Source organism: Colius striatus, chromosome 2 (assembly GCF_028858725.1).
Source record: "Colius striatus isolate bColStr4 chromosome 2, bColStr4.1.hap1, whole genome shotgun sequence".
Lineage (NCBI taxonomy): Eukaryota > Metazoa > Chordata > Aves > Coliiformes > Coliidae > Colius > Colius striatus.
The window spans coordinates 39,826,316-39,841,618 of NC_084760.1; the positions used below are offsets into that span (position 1 = coordinate 39,826,316).

Genomic DNA, 15,303 nt, shown 5'->3' on the forward strand with positions numbered 1-15,303 from the left:
CAACTGGGAGTATCATGCTGCAATAAGAACACATTAATTAATACTTAGCTGGACATTCAAAACAAATATTAAAATCAGGAATAGTTGTTTTCTAGTGGCAAAATAACTGACTGGTTGAATGGGCTTAAAATTGTCATCTCTGACAGATTAGAAAAACATGACTGTCTCACACTTGGGTCCCCAAAGACCTCGCTCTTCTACCCGTATTTCCTCTATAAAGCAAATTCTTATTGACAGTTTCAATTTTTCCTAATTTCAAGCAGATGATTTAAAGTAAGTGGCAATTCATAATGGCATTGTATGCCGTATCAAAAAAGAGTATCTGAATAAAAACCTTGTATTGTCATCATGATCTATGTTATGTAAAATGGATCCATTTCACAGTCAATATGAGCTCTTAGATTAAGAAAAATGTGATTCTGCTTCTAATAAAAAGTCTGGTCTGCTTTCTGTAATAGAAGTTCATCTCATAGCTTCTACTATTTCAAAGGGGTTTTAATTAAATTCTAAAAATGCAAAATTTAAAATGTGCTTAACCAATGTGAAAGACAAACGACAATCTCTGAAGTTTCATATTTGGGAACTAGAATCTCATATCCACCCACTGCAACAATCTTGATGATGTCATGTCATGTCTCCAGAAGTAACCAGAATCAAGTGATCAAGAGCTGAAAATAAGCTCTAAGACTGACGGATGCAAAAGTTAAAAAGATTCACAAAGGAACTCTCACCAAACAGTTAATAGCTACAGCATAAGTTTCTTGATACCATTACAAATATTTTCAATTGCCTATCAAGCAGATTTCACTACTCCAAATACCCACCACTTCTACTTTGTTACCTGTTGGTTTCAACAAAAAGCTCAAATTCCAATAATTTAGTGTGGTTTTTTTAAAATTTGCCAACTTAGAACTTGTTATATTTAGAATTATAGACTTTCAGCAACAGCATCTCATTAGTTTCACTTCTATATACTAATTTTATTATACAGTTCATTATTCTGTTGCACTGCAGTGCTTCTTTTGAGATTGCTCACCAATCTCCATGCTAAATAAAAACGGCAGATCTGTCAAAAAAAGTTGTAGAAAAAAGAAAGTGATGTAGAAAATACCTTCCATTTTAAAACCATTGTAGATTGCTAAATAGCTTGCCAAGAGAATTGTGAAGAAAATGGATACAGAGCTTTCTACCCTTAACCCTCATCTTCAGTATCCTGGAAAAAAATTAAAAGCTAATACATGGCACAATTCAGAAAATCAATGGCTTATTAACTCGGTAAAGATTAAAAAGCCTCCAGTATACGTCAGTTGCCTTCCAAACACCTCTGTGATTCCCGACAGAAACGCTTCATAACATTTCCAGAGAATCTATTAGAAGTCTCGTGCAGATCAGCTTATTCAATTCCATCTAAATCTCATGTTTAATGTTAAGGTCTTTCCAGATGTAGCCATGAAAATGTTGTCCAAGATCTAACCAAGTATGGCGCACGTTTTGTCAGAAAACAAATTTCCTTTTTGATGGCCATAACCACCTAGTCTGATTCAACCTGTGATGGCAACATGACCTGGACCTTCTCTGAGGAGGTATTAATATAAATTTTATACTCAATCTAAGAACCACTAGTAGATTTTCACAATACAGCTGGACCGTTATTCCCCCTCTGTAGTCCACTGTGAGCACTACTGCACTTCTTTCACGCAAGTGCTGTTCATAAGCTAAAATTTTTAACTCTGGTAAGGCTTTTGAAGGAAGCATCCTTGATCAAGACGAGTCCAGAAACACATGCAGAGAAATGTGGACACTGAATGTTTGGAATTTTTGTCTTTTTTCCCCATCAGACTATATACATGCCAGTCTGGCACTTTTAAAGGAAGATGAAAAGAAAAGCTTTGCGTAATCTGTACTATAACAAAAGCCTCACTCGCTGGGACTTCAGTCACATTTAAGGTCTTGTTGGACATTCTTGTTGATACTAAGTACTTAAGGGTTCAATTCCCCATCACTTTGCCTGAGGGAAGCTACCTGATGAAATCATGCTGAATTGGGCTGCCAGCCTTGTTGCCTGACCAGTGAATGAGACAATCTCATATAAGCAATCTTTGCATTTAGATGGTTAGTGATTGGACTTGATGGTCTTACAGGTCTTTCCCAACCAAAATGATTTAAATTATTCTATGAGTTAAGTGACCCATTGCACAAAGCTTTTGGACAGCAGAAGGCATAGTTTGCTCACACAGTTTTCCTCAAGTATTGCCTCATTGAAACATCCTGTTATTTAAAATATGCTCTTATTACAGAGCAGAGGGGAAGAAGGAGGATCTGGGAATCACTTTTTTTCTGACCATCTGGCAATCAATCTAAAGAAGAAACCAGAAAACTCTTAATAACCTTGTGGACATTCAAAAGAAGAAAATTAGTATTGCCTCTGTCCAAAACATTCTAAAACAGGAATGTCAAAGTCTAAGCTGGCAGATGCACTATCATACTCCTGATCTGCTCTCTTGCTGAGCACACTCTCTAGAGCAAAAGAGGAGTAATGACAAAGTCAATCAGTATTCACATCCCTTCCATCCATTACAATTACCAGTGCCAAGAAATGCTACCTACTTGATGTTCTAACACAAACCTTGATACGACAATCCAGGGATAGGATTATCTCTTGTGCCTGCTTTACAGTACAAGGTTTCCTCACACCTACAGAGCTTGATACATTTTACTTCATTCATAATCAGTTAATCTAACACAGCTTCCTCTGTATGTTCCAAATCTTCTGTGCTTGCTAACCCAATAAGTGATCTCAGTCTTCCACACTGAAGCTGGACCAACTGCATAGCTCATTTGTTCTTGAAATCACCACACTGTGGTCTAAAAGTATGAAAATCCTTCAAACGTGCTTAGAGGTATCTGTGACACTTGGAACAGTTTCCATGCCAATGCACAGAGTTCATTTTGAAACCTGTTAATTATTTTATGTGAGCTGTTGTCACTCACAAGCAACTAGTAGGTTAACTACTAGTTACCTATCTATATCTGAAGGTCCGCTAACCAGCATATGACACCAACAGTATCTTCTTTTTCTGATACAAGTTTGTTGCTTGACACCATCAGTCTTAATTATAACTTCTGAAAACCCATCTCTTTCAACAGGGTCTACAGGTTTTGCCCCCAGCAATATATATTGCCTGGCCACCATGAAAAAAAAGAAGGGTAGTGTTTCAACTAGCTCTTGAGAATCTTGCAAGAAGGAACTTAAAAGCTATACAATTTCTCTCTGTAACAAAGAGCTCTTACAGTTACTTTAACCTCGGAAGCAATAACCTTTAACAATCATGGGGGACTCGTAATGGATAATTAACTGAGCGTAGCTCACAGCGTGACACTAAGGCCAGAATTGTGAATATTCTTACACTTCTAATAGAAAAGTACAGAGGAGAAATGAAAGCATTATATTAGTTCTATTTTACAACCACAGTGAATTACAATTGGTTCTCTTATCCACAATTCAAGACACACATTGGAAGCTTGTACAGAATTAGACAAAAAATGCATGACTGAATAGGAAAATAAAAAGAACTGTATCCATTTAAGCCTGAAGAAGAGAAAGCCTACAGCTACTTGTATAGTTCAAAGAAATTTATTAATAAAGGGTCTACAATCTACTGATAGAAGTATTTCAAGAACCAGGACCTGTAAGTTAAGACCAGCCAAATTCAGCCTAGAAATCAAATAATGTCCTTTTTTTACCAAAGCAGGTAGCAAAGCAGGAAACAACTTCCCAAGGCAAAGCTAGAATTATTGAAATCAGTAATCTCTAAAACAGTACGAAATTTTGTTCTAATACAGTTCAGTGATTTTGAATCCTGATTCAGGACTATTAGAATGCTGACTACATGCTCCCCTCCATGTGAATGTAATAGTTGTTTCTTAATCAACAGATTATCACCAAAAGCACACTTTCTGCATATGTCAGGGTGCAATTCTCCCTAATCGTAATTGCTAATACACTGCATTACATGGCAGTTTTAGAATACAGCTCTGGTTTCACCACATCTTCATTTAGTACAATAATCCAAACACTTCTCTGTTCACCACGTTCTACAATAACTTTTGTACCAACAAGCAATGGATCCTTTTGTAAAAAAGGATGGTGTCTCGTCCGACCATCTCACATAGCTGTAAAAAGTAGACAGGTTTCAAGCTCAGTGATTCTTTGACATGAATTACCTCAGTCTGACCAGCATTCTGTAATTCATCTTTAAATTTAATTTTTATATAGACATTCATAAATTCTGTTTTCTGTCCCATATATGTTGTGTTATGATAAATGAAGTTAAACATACCTCTTTTTCTTCTCGCTTCCTTGATTTCTTCACACATCTTATTAAATTCTGGATCCAGTTCAGCGGCAATGATAGCATGAGCAGTGTCCTTCAGAGTACAAGCTCTGTGTCTAATAATTTTATCTGGAAAACAGGACAGCACACTTGTTAATTTTATCACAATTATATAAATTCTTTACCATTTTATGTTCTGCATTGTATATTATAGCACTGGTATACACAGAAATAACTGGGAAATACTGCAATTGTATGAAAATGTAGATAGATCAACACACTCAAAACCCACAACCCAGCAAACATAGGAGTTTGCAGAAGTACGTATTGTTACTTTAATCAATAGTGGCATTTATAAACAAATGCAAGCAGTGAATGATGAACACACTTATATTAACATGAAATCCTTAGAAACTTGCTAAAATCAGTTTCTGCAGGCAGACCTACACAGTATAATGGAGTACAGTGCAGAGGGTCTCAAAAGTAACATGAGACCTGTCCAGCAATTAATTTACCTCCTGGGGTCTAGGAACATTCAAACAATCATATTGCCTGCAAAATAATGCTGGAGGTCTCCCGAGTCAGTAAGGTAGACCTGACTAGCTTATTTTGCTCTCTTGGGTTTTTTTTAACCTTAAATTATTGCTTAATTTTTATTTAACAACTGCTCAAAAAAAATAAAAATTGTGCTAAAAGAGCTTATAGCTTATATTGAATAGCCATTTCTCATTTTAATCCATTGAGAAAAACTGACAAGAAACAAGCCTCGAGTTCACTACATTTTCATCTCTCTTTGGGGAACAGGACAAAAAAAAAAATATCGCCCACATCAGAAGCGTAAATGTGACTCATGAGAAAACTTTCTTTTCAGAGACGACCAGTTTCTGTACCTTTGAAATACAGAAAATAAATTATTCCAACACTGTTGAAATTTGAAAAGTAATTGTAATTTAATAAGTAAGCCCATATGTGGAGAAAATTGATGTCTAGAATGCTGCTTTCAATGAAACCTACAACACTCATTGTTTGCTTTTAATACAAACACATTTAATTCGTCAATTCATCCATACTGAATTATTTTTTCCAGCTGACAGAGGTACTTCAACAGCAAACATCAACAATACTGTCTACAATATATTATACAATTAGCAGATTTAATCTGTTCTAATAATCAGTAAAGACAACAATTAAGAATATCAGTGAACATTTACTAAACAAGGTTTACAACTCTAGAACCAGAAAATTTTACAGATGGAAAAACTGCTGGGTGAAAAAGAATATCCAGTATGTAGCTCAAATGAGCTCTAGGTATGTTTTCGGGGGAAATCTATCACCTCTTAAATCAACTGGAAATTAGTCATATTCCCCAACATCTATTTGTGAAACATGATGTTTTAAGATCACAAAAAATGCACTGCCTTCTTTGCAGATGTAATTTGACAATTCAGACCTTAAAAAGTTGGTCAGATAATAAAGTTAAAGGTGCATTTACAAAAAAAAAAAGAGGAGGAAAAAATGAAAAACAAATAACAACCCACAAAACAAACAAAAAAATAAAATCCAGACTAACTGATTGATTTGCTTTCCTCAGATCCTGTGATGGGCAAGACTTTCCCACACACAAAGCTTCAAAGAAGCTAATACTACTATGACTAACAGACAATGGTTACACGTTGCTGCCTTTAAAAATGTTTCCTGGTCAAACAATGGAGGAAAATGAAAAAAATTTTAAAAATTTAAAATTCTTACTATGTAGGCTCTCTGAAATTTTATAGCAGAGTACTAGAAGGACAAAAAAAAAACCCCAAAGAAGGTAGTTTTGAGTACCTGTACTGCATATAAAAATCAGCTTGTCCAGTACTCCTACTACCTTTCCAACTGAACAACCAGACAGACATAGGTATAGTATGATCCTTCTGCAAATTCAAGCAGGAAGCAGAGGCAAATATATATGCCTAGCTTTAAAGAATGTGAGCATTTATAGGTTAACATTCAGTTAATGCATCTGAATGCATGTAATCCTTACTCCGAATAGACACGGTGTGCTGTTTCAGCAGCTCAAGAAATCTTGCATGCCAGAAGAGCAATACATCATCAGTTGTTGACAATGCAGAGGACAGAACTATCTTTCATTATCTACTCAATGATGAGAAACTGCAATCCAAAACTTAAGCTAGAAACAGCCAGATCCACTTCTTCCAGCTAAGTCTTGATGGCAAGGATAACCAAAATATATGCCTATTTTGGTTCTCTAAATATATTTCCTATGACTTTTTCTCTTTGGACAAGCTCAATGAAAACTTCTGCCACTAGATGTTCCCTAAGCCATCTTTGCAATTTCACATTTCTGCTATACTGAACCTGCAACTTGTTTTGATACTGAGCAGATCTGACCTTAGAAGTCTGCCATCCCAAAACATCTGCTCTAAAATAGAAAACAACCTCTTCAGAAAACATTTCCTACAATTAAATAACCAAGATCACAGATCAAAAAGGCCTAAAAATGAGAACAAAGGGCGTATATTAATGCCAATTTTGCCCAAAGCCCATCACTAAACCACAACTACATATCGGTCAGATGCAGGTAGTACGTTCTCACAGTCCTTGTCTTCTAAGCTGGAAGACTCAGAAATCCAATTGTCCATCAATGACACTTCAGAAGTCCTCAAAAATATATTATCAAGATGACAGAAAACCTTTTGCTGCATTTTATCAATGTATGTTTCTGTTTTAAGACAAAATGCATCATAAATTGAAGAAATAAAGTTTATTTTCCACAGATATGGATTGAATCCACACACTGGATTCAAAAGGCAAATGTGAAAAGTAAGTCTAACTACCTGACCAGACAGTAGTTTATCTAGTCCTCATGAGACATTTAAAAATGCTTCAGAAAAATAAAAAAATTGAGAAGCAAGAAAAGTACAGAAAATCAGGCTTTAACCTTGCAAAATGATTTCACAATATTTAATGAACAAATTGGATTGCACTTATGTAGATTAAGCACAACTAGGATTAAAAGGAAGTGCTTTTCTTCTTGTTGTTTTATTAATGAGTCTTGATGTCACCTATTGAAATGCTTCTTAGGCAATAAATACTACAAGCAAATTTTTAGAACAGAACGAGCATAGAAAGCAGTGTATTTAAATGCCCGAATAGTAACCAAATACGTGATTAAACATCAGGCTTTCAGGTTTAGGCAGACCAAAACGAAGTAGGTCCTTACCTCCAGGATCTTTGTCTGGATTGTACTCCAACGCATTGCTGCAGATCAGGTCAATATCTGTTAAGAAATCCTTGGCTGTTAAATAGTTGTGTTTATCAATTTTAGTTATTATTGTTGACAGATCCATCGGCTCTTTGATAACTTCAAGGTAATCTGAAACCTGTAAACAAATGGCATACAGAAATGACACGGGACCATATGCATTCCATTTGAACACTGACATGCTTAGCTCTAATACATTAACTACACATTTTGACTTCTAAAGAAATTTACACTGAAAACAGAAGTTTACCTGACTAAACAAAACACAGGACTTCCAAAGCTACTCTTTCTTCAGTAGCTCACCAATTTCTCTTTCAAAGTGAATTTCATGATATTATTGAGACAAAACATTTTAAGATAAATGTATTCTTAATTTTATTAAGACTGATGTTGGAGGTTTTTTTATAGTGTTATAACACTGTCTTGGGTTCAAAAGGCAAAAACAATCAGCCTAACTCAAAACCCTATTAGGAAAAACTAGGGAAGCTGTATTTTGTTCACCTTGTAGGTAAAGTTCCCATTAAACTGAAAAGTCAAATTACCAGCTTTAAAATATCGTGTATCAAATAGTTCCTTCAAACATTTATTAAAAAACAAATAAATCAGGTTTTATCAACTGAAGACATTAGCCTGACTCCAAAAAGGCAGTCTAAAGAGAAAGCCTTGTGTCAATAGTTCACAGCTTACTATGAGCTTAGCTCATAACTGGAGATTTAGTAACCACTAGGGTACACTAAAAAGTATTTAACGTAATTAATAATACCACAAGGGGCTCAAGCTTGATAGTCAAATGGATCAGCACAGCTGCTGTAACAAAGTTTACAAAAAACCAAAATCTATGAATCCATTATTTACTTCACGGAAAAAATCCCATACTTGAATGTTTCAATGTGATTAAGATTACAATCAATCAAAAATACTGGCAACCTCAGAAAAGGTATATTTTCTTTTGAAATCACCCATGTATGGTGGTGGCTGCCAAAACACTGAAGAGTTAAATACACATTCATATCAAGCCATAATGGCTCCCTAAGAAGTGGTTTTTAATGAAGTAGTTTTGTCTCCCTCTATAGAAACGTGAGGCAGAAGCCAAAGGCTTCCTTTTCTTGTTGGCACATCATCTCAAAGAATCTTCACTGGAGACTGTAAACATTGCTGCTGAATTACTCAGGAAAATCCTTGACTTATCAGATAGCAGCATTCTCTGCAGCACAAGTAGGAGTGGAACAAATTTAACATGTCTTGTAAGAAAGTCAAGCAGATAGGCTGTTGCAGAAAAAGGAAGGATAGTCCTGTGCTTGGATGAAAAGGATTACATGTGGTTTGTACGTATTAGAAATATATATATGTACTTCTGATATATGACATATTAGACAAGGGTTTTGGCAAGTCTTTAAGTAACAAATGCACATTTCAATTCTCTCGATCTACAAAACAAGGATGATTCTTTTTTTTATTCTTTCTTTATGTGCCCTTACCCATCTAAGTTCAGACTGCAAGTTCTTTGCAGAAAGAAACTGCCCTTAATGAAAATATAAAGAGTCTCCTAGAATAATGGACCTCCCAAGTAGTTTCATCATATTAAAAAACAACAAAAAAAACCCAATAACAATCAAAGTTGCTGCTCAGACTACACACTTTTAAGTTGCCATGTTGAAGAGCTCTTGTCAATCTTTCATAAACAGACAGCTACTGAACACTATGGGAAGCTCAGATTAAGAGAGGATTGCACAGGCTCATCCAAGACACCTGTTCAATTCCTGTAGATCTGCTTTTTACAGTGCTCTACTTTTAAAAGCCCATATTTGTCTCTTAATGTCTTCCACAAGTGCTGCTTCTCTTCGGAAGCAATTAAGCATTTATATTTTTTTAATTAGCAAGCTTGCAAAGCTTGCAGTGGGCCAGCATCTGATCTCAAAGTCAGATCAAACACAATTCTATTCATACAGCAGAACCTGAAAATGGATTTGTAGATGTAACTGTCTCATCAGTTAGGTGTGCACACTCCATAATCGACCAGTTAATGCCTTATAATGTGCTACCATCTGTGATTAATGGTATTCACAAGCATTACTGCTGAAATTATTCAACAATACTATTAAAGCTGAATATATTACAGAACACAGATCACTTTCCCAATATGCCTATGATTACAATGCTGCAGAAGCTTCTATTAAAGAACTATATTTATGGTTTCAAACATTTCTGAAGCACTGGCAGGAATTGGAGTGATGGCATTTTTAAATGCTTCTTTTAGTTACAGAAGTGACAGGAGCACACGAGGTTTTTCAATAGGTCACTGGTACAGTCCAAGAACACGCTCCAACTCCTTGCATCACTATCTCATTAGCTAAAAACCAGCATTTTAGATTGGAAAGATCATGGATCAAACACCTATTTTTCTTATTATCTATTTCCTTCTTTGAATTTACATTCTTTTTTCTAATAGTTTCAACTTCATTGTTTGCACATTACTGAAACAAGACCTCTTCAATATCCACCGGTTTGCTGAAGATGTTAAAGCGTTTGTCTGTAGCCAGCCTCTTGGTAACATCCCTGAGAAACAACCGCAGCTCTCTCAATGTGTTCTCTTCCTGGTCCTCCATTCGCTGTTTTTCTGCTTCGGACAGCTCACGGGCAGGACATGGCAGTGCAAGAGGAAGAACTTCCAGAGCACGAAGAGCTAGGGAATAAACACAAGACGTCAGACAATGGAAACACTAACAACACAGTAGCTGTTGGGATTATGACACTCCAAATTTCACTGTATAATTATGCTGCCTCATCAATCTGCCACTGCATCCTTAATCCCCTAGGTCTCCATTTTCCAAAACTGATAACTGTAATGCACAAAACTTATTCTGGACATTGATTAACACTGGTAATTGTTAATTACACAGTCATTTACCCACACCTTCTGTAAAAAGGCAAATATCACATTATAAAACATTCAGGTCACATTATTATTGGGTTTATTGTAATTTAGTTTACCAGCCTGTTTCCTTCTAGGTGGGGGCATTGCTGCCTCCTCAAGAATTAATCCTTTGAAAAATCGCAATCTGTCTTCTTCGCTTGGTCTTTGAATATAAAAAACCTCTTCATACTGGATTCTGAAAATACATTTCACCTAAAAAAAAGGAAAAAAAAAGTGAATATTGAGTCCCTGCTCAAAAATAGCCTAATGACCATATTAAAACACTAGTCTCAAACTTTTCAAAACTAGCCCCAGGAGAGAAGAGAGAAGCTCTTCCTAAAGCTGCATATACAGCCTAGAGAAAACAAATACTTGTAATTCTCCCTGAATTTTCTGTAGTTAACTAAACTTGCAGTATCTCATGACCCTAACAACGGTCACCTCTGCAGTGAAGAGGAAGGACAACAGAAAAAAAACAGAAGGAAAATGTTGCAGAAAAAAACAGGAACTCTCTCCATCCTGAGCCTCAGAAGATATAAACCTAAAGGCTTGGCCTTTAGACCAAACTTGCATTTAATTGTACTGGAGTCATTTTCAAAAGGAACAATTTTGTCTTCCCAGCAAAGTAACATGGGGATTATGAAAACTGGTAGTATAGACAGGTTTCCCTCATTAAAGAAAATGAATGTAATTAATATTGAACTTTGACATATTTTAAATTAAGTTAGAAAATCATTGCAAAACAGAGTGTTTTTACATCATCAAAACATTCTGAAGAGCACATACCTTCCTAACAATGCCTCCTTCCACAATAAACTTACCTCTTCAGGCAATTCACTGTACATGGACTCAGAGGTAGACAGTAGAAATATAGGGGAGAAAGATGGTATATCTTGCAGCAAAGTTAGGAAAGTAGCTCTCACAGTTTCACTGACAGCTTCCCACCAATCACCAATATGAGGCATGTAAACAATACTTGGTACTGTTCTTCGAGCTTCACGGAAGATCTAATTAAAAGAAACAGTGATATTTAAATTAAGAAACTAATTGTTATTATCACTTGTGAGTAATAAAATTCTCATGGACTAGAAAATTACTCATGTTTGTGGTATTTTTAATATGAATGTTCCAGCAAAATAAAATATCTAATGATAAAGGCTTTCTAAACAAGTGTCTGTGACTGTTAGCTTTATCATTCAATTACTTCGTCGACAGAGAGACAACAACACAACTACTTTTCAAATATGCTTTAAAAACTTGCTAAGACTGAACAACGAAGATGAAAATTTAACTGTTTTGTAATCCATACAAAAACCACCACAAACTGTTTTGAAACCTAAACCACTTAAAACTAAGTAAACGAACCTAGTACCACAGCACACCAACTCATTCGCAAGCTAATAAAATGAAAATACCAAATACCCAGGATTAAGTTTACCTGACATTAGGTATGTGACTGTGGAGGCAAGTTAAAAATGTAATTATTCTCACTAGTCAGCAGGGAGATCTCAATCACCCTCTAGAGATTTTTTTTTCTTTTGAACATGAAAACAAAACGAATTCATGAAATCCTGGGGTTTAAGTTACATTCCACTTAGCTGCATTTATATTGATGCAACTAATCTGCTCCAGAATGACATAATTTACTCATTACAAGAGAATCTCAAATGTCACCTGTGCACATGATTCTTCAGGCGTTTTGGCACTGACTGAATAAAGTGCTGGCAGATCTAGCCTGTGTACAGAGAATTTTTCAAGAGTGTGCAATAGTGCTGGAGCAAGGTGCGAAGTCTGACCCGAACCCCTCTCTCCAGATAGCAGTAATCTTGGTCTGTAAGAGGTTGGTTGGTGATAAGCTGACCTGCAACAGAGTATCAGTTACAAAATACAATTAACATGTCTATGTCATTAACGTATTGATATATATAGTATGGTAAAATGCAAAGAGTTCAAGTAATGCGTAATAGTTTCCTGCAACAGTCTAAAGAGAGTTAACTAAGTACTATACCTCAATATCGCTCCAAGTCTCAATAACTCAAACTTTATCTATTCTTTAACTTCACAACAATTTAACTCAAATTCAACTATGCAAAGCTATGCACATATTAAATTGATGAAAAAACATATTATAACCAATTTGTTTAAAACTAATTCCTTGATCATATTAAAAGGCTTAATGGACTTCCAGTGAAGATATCTATTTAATCATGTCTAGTTCGGTCCTAACCACTAAAGCATCTCTTCAGTAGCCTCAGGAATCCCAGGTAAATCTATTCATTCCTTAAGTACTACACAATATTTCCAAGAACCACCTAACATTTCAATACTTTGTTTACTCTAAGAAACAGGACCAGGAGTAGGACTGAATAAAATCACTACCCAGCTTCTATTCCAGCATATCCACACACTTCGATTCAGTAGATTTCAGATAAAAGAAAGATTTTGAAGGATACACTGCAAAGATGAACTTATTTTTTAGGTTTTGCTGTTGAGAAGAAATCCTAAGAAAGCCATACAAGGATCTAGGGAGGATGGAGTTGCGTGTGTGTGTTCGTTTTTGTGGGTTTTGCCCTTGGGGATGAGTGAGGCATGAAGAGAGAAGCATTAGGTTTTTCCATTAAAAGTCTTTTCCATTTATAGAAATTTGATTATGAAACAATAAAGGGTTGTAGTTAATTTGAATTTTCTTTCATTAAGGCATATTTATCTGCACGTCAATCAGCTCTCAGGTAGTTAAGATTGTCTGGTTTTACTTCAAGTTAAATATTTTGTAACATGTATAACATTGATGACCTTTGGCTCTTCTGTTCTGGTAGTGGAGGTTACACATACAGATACCCATCAAAAATGCTCAGAAAGATAGATTCAGGGAGGTTTACATACTTCACAAATAAGAAACATATTCTTTGAGATTATTTTATTTAGATGCACATATACATAAATATGTACTGTTGGTCTGGGTTCCCTTCTCCTGACCTCACAAGTGCTTAAACTTTGCATTAAAATACTTGATTATTTACCTCAAACCATTTGAACACAAATCCTTAGTTTTAACCTTCAAAATTATTTCCATAAATACTGTTCTGGCACTACTCTTTAGCACAAAAAATTTATCAGTTTTCCACAAGATGGCTCTACTAAGCAGTTCTACTACTCAATAGTTTTTCTAACCACATTTTCTTTATTTAGCTAATTCCCTGCAGACCCCATCATATACATAGTCTAAAACTACTAATACAAAACAGTGTTAATTATTTTTAATTAATGTACCCAGTTCAATTAATACAAGAATGACTCATTCAAATTTCACACACACTTTCTAAACTCCTATGTTCCCAAAACTTTCCATGAAAAATAGTGAATAAAAAAATGTTACGAAATGCTGAATGCATTAATTATATAATGCATCCAAACAGCTGCACAGACTAAGGTTCAACAATACTTTAGGCCAAGAAAAAGCAAATAATCCCTCCAAAATATTCCTACATAAATGTCTTCCTAGTTCTTAATCTTTCAAATAAAAATGTCTTGTCACAGTCCAGAATTGCTGTTAACATCTGTACTTCTAAGTTACACCTGTGTGTTGCAAAGTATTTCTGATTACTATGCCTAGCATGTGGCCCTTCCTGAGACCACTCACATACCTACAACTCGTCCATACACTTACATGTTTCTATCACAGAACACTATTGCCAGCACAAAGCAAAAAATCATCTTTGCTACTCTCTTGATGTAAGAATTTCATGGTTTTATCTATTTGGTGATTTGCATTTGGAGAAACACTCACATTGTAAAATGAAGGTAGGGTTTATGTATAGCAGCTGATGACTGTTTCTTTGGTGATCCCGAGTGACAGCTTGTCTCAAAAATTGATGAAGCATTCTCATCTTCACTATCATCTAATATTAGACTCGGTACATCTGTTCCAACAAATACATTAATTAGAACTTTATCAGTTCTAAGTACACACACAAAAACAAGACAAGACATCAAAATTCTCTTCATGTAAATTACAACATTTTCAAATGTAGGAAAAATGAGTTTAAACTGTCTAAATATCACAACACAGAATAGTAACTACTTATTACTTCAAAAAACAAAACAAATTTAATGCTGTAGAAATTTATTCATAATTACAAGTTCTATTTTTAAAACATCAAGCAGAACAACTTAACGTCTACAGCAAAATGTTTAACTTGTTCTGAAATGCTTCCTTTGGTTTTAACTCACAGCTAGAAGGTTTTCAAGGATGAAGTCATAAAATCTGTAGTTTCTCAGCCTACACAGAATTTTGTACTTATTTGTTCTAAGTGTCCAAATTTTTATAGGTGCATTTTTTGAGAATTATTCTCAGCACCTAGACAATGGGTGCTTATGAAGAATTGTTTTACACTCCCTGATTATCTGCCAAAGAATTTCAACTTCCTTTTAATTAAAATCAGTTCCATTCATTCCATGTTCATATAATATACCTTAACCCATTTTAATTCCTTCACTAACATAGTAGCATAATGAACTGAACTACTTTCTACGTTGACCTTCAGAAATAAAAAGCTGAAAAGACTGATTACACTCAAAAGACATACTGCAGGAACAAGTAACTGCAAGAAATACAAATCTGGCATTAAAGCAACACAACTGGTTGACAATCAAAAATCAGGTACCGCTACATAAACTGCCAGAGCTGCAATGGGATTAAGAGTAGACTGCTGCAATTTGATAATGGGAAAAAATTGCTCCAAGATTTGTATTTGCCCCAGGAAAAGGGTTTAGTTGATGTTGCCCTA

At 35.2% G+C, this 15,303-nt stretch overlaps 1 protein-coding gene across 3 annotated transcripts in view; it reads right to left on the reverse strand.

Annotated features, from left to right (window-relative positions):
• Positions 1-15,303, reverse strand: part of ATAD2B (ATPase family AAA domain containing 2B) — a 79,372-nt gene that overhangs the window by 21,877 nt on the left and 42,192 nt on the right. For 2 of the 3 annotated variants that reach the window (XM_061989986.1, XM_061989988.1), the window contains 7 exons: positions 14,304-14,436; positions 12,191-12,377; positions 11,338-11,523; positions 10,594-10,729; positions 10,089-10,285; positions 7,561-7,720; positions 4,341-4,463 (listed from right to left, as the gene is read on the reverse strand). In XM_061989986.1, the coding sequence (XP_061845970.1) occupies positions 4,341-4,463; positions 7,561-7,720; positions 10,089-10,285; positions 10,594-10,729; positions 11,338-11,523; positions 12,191-12,377; positions 14,304-14,436 (1,122 nt within the window). The remainder of the gene's footprint in view (positions 1-4,340; positions 4,464-7,560; positions 7,721-10,088; positions 10,286-10,593; positions 10,730-11,337; positions 11,524-12,190; positions 12,378-14,303; positions 14,437-15,303) is intronic. The other variant, XM_061989987.1, reaches the window with a different exon arrangement.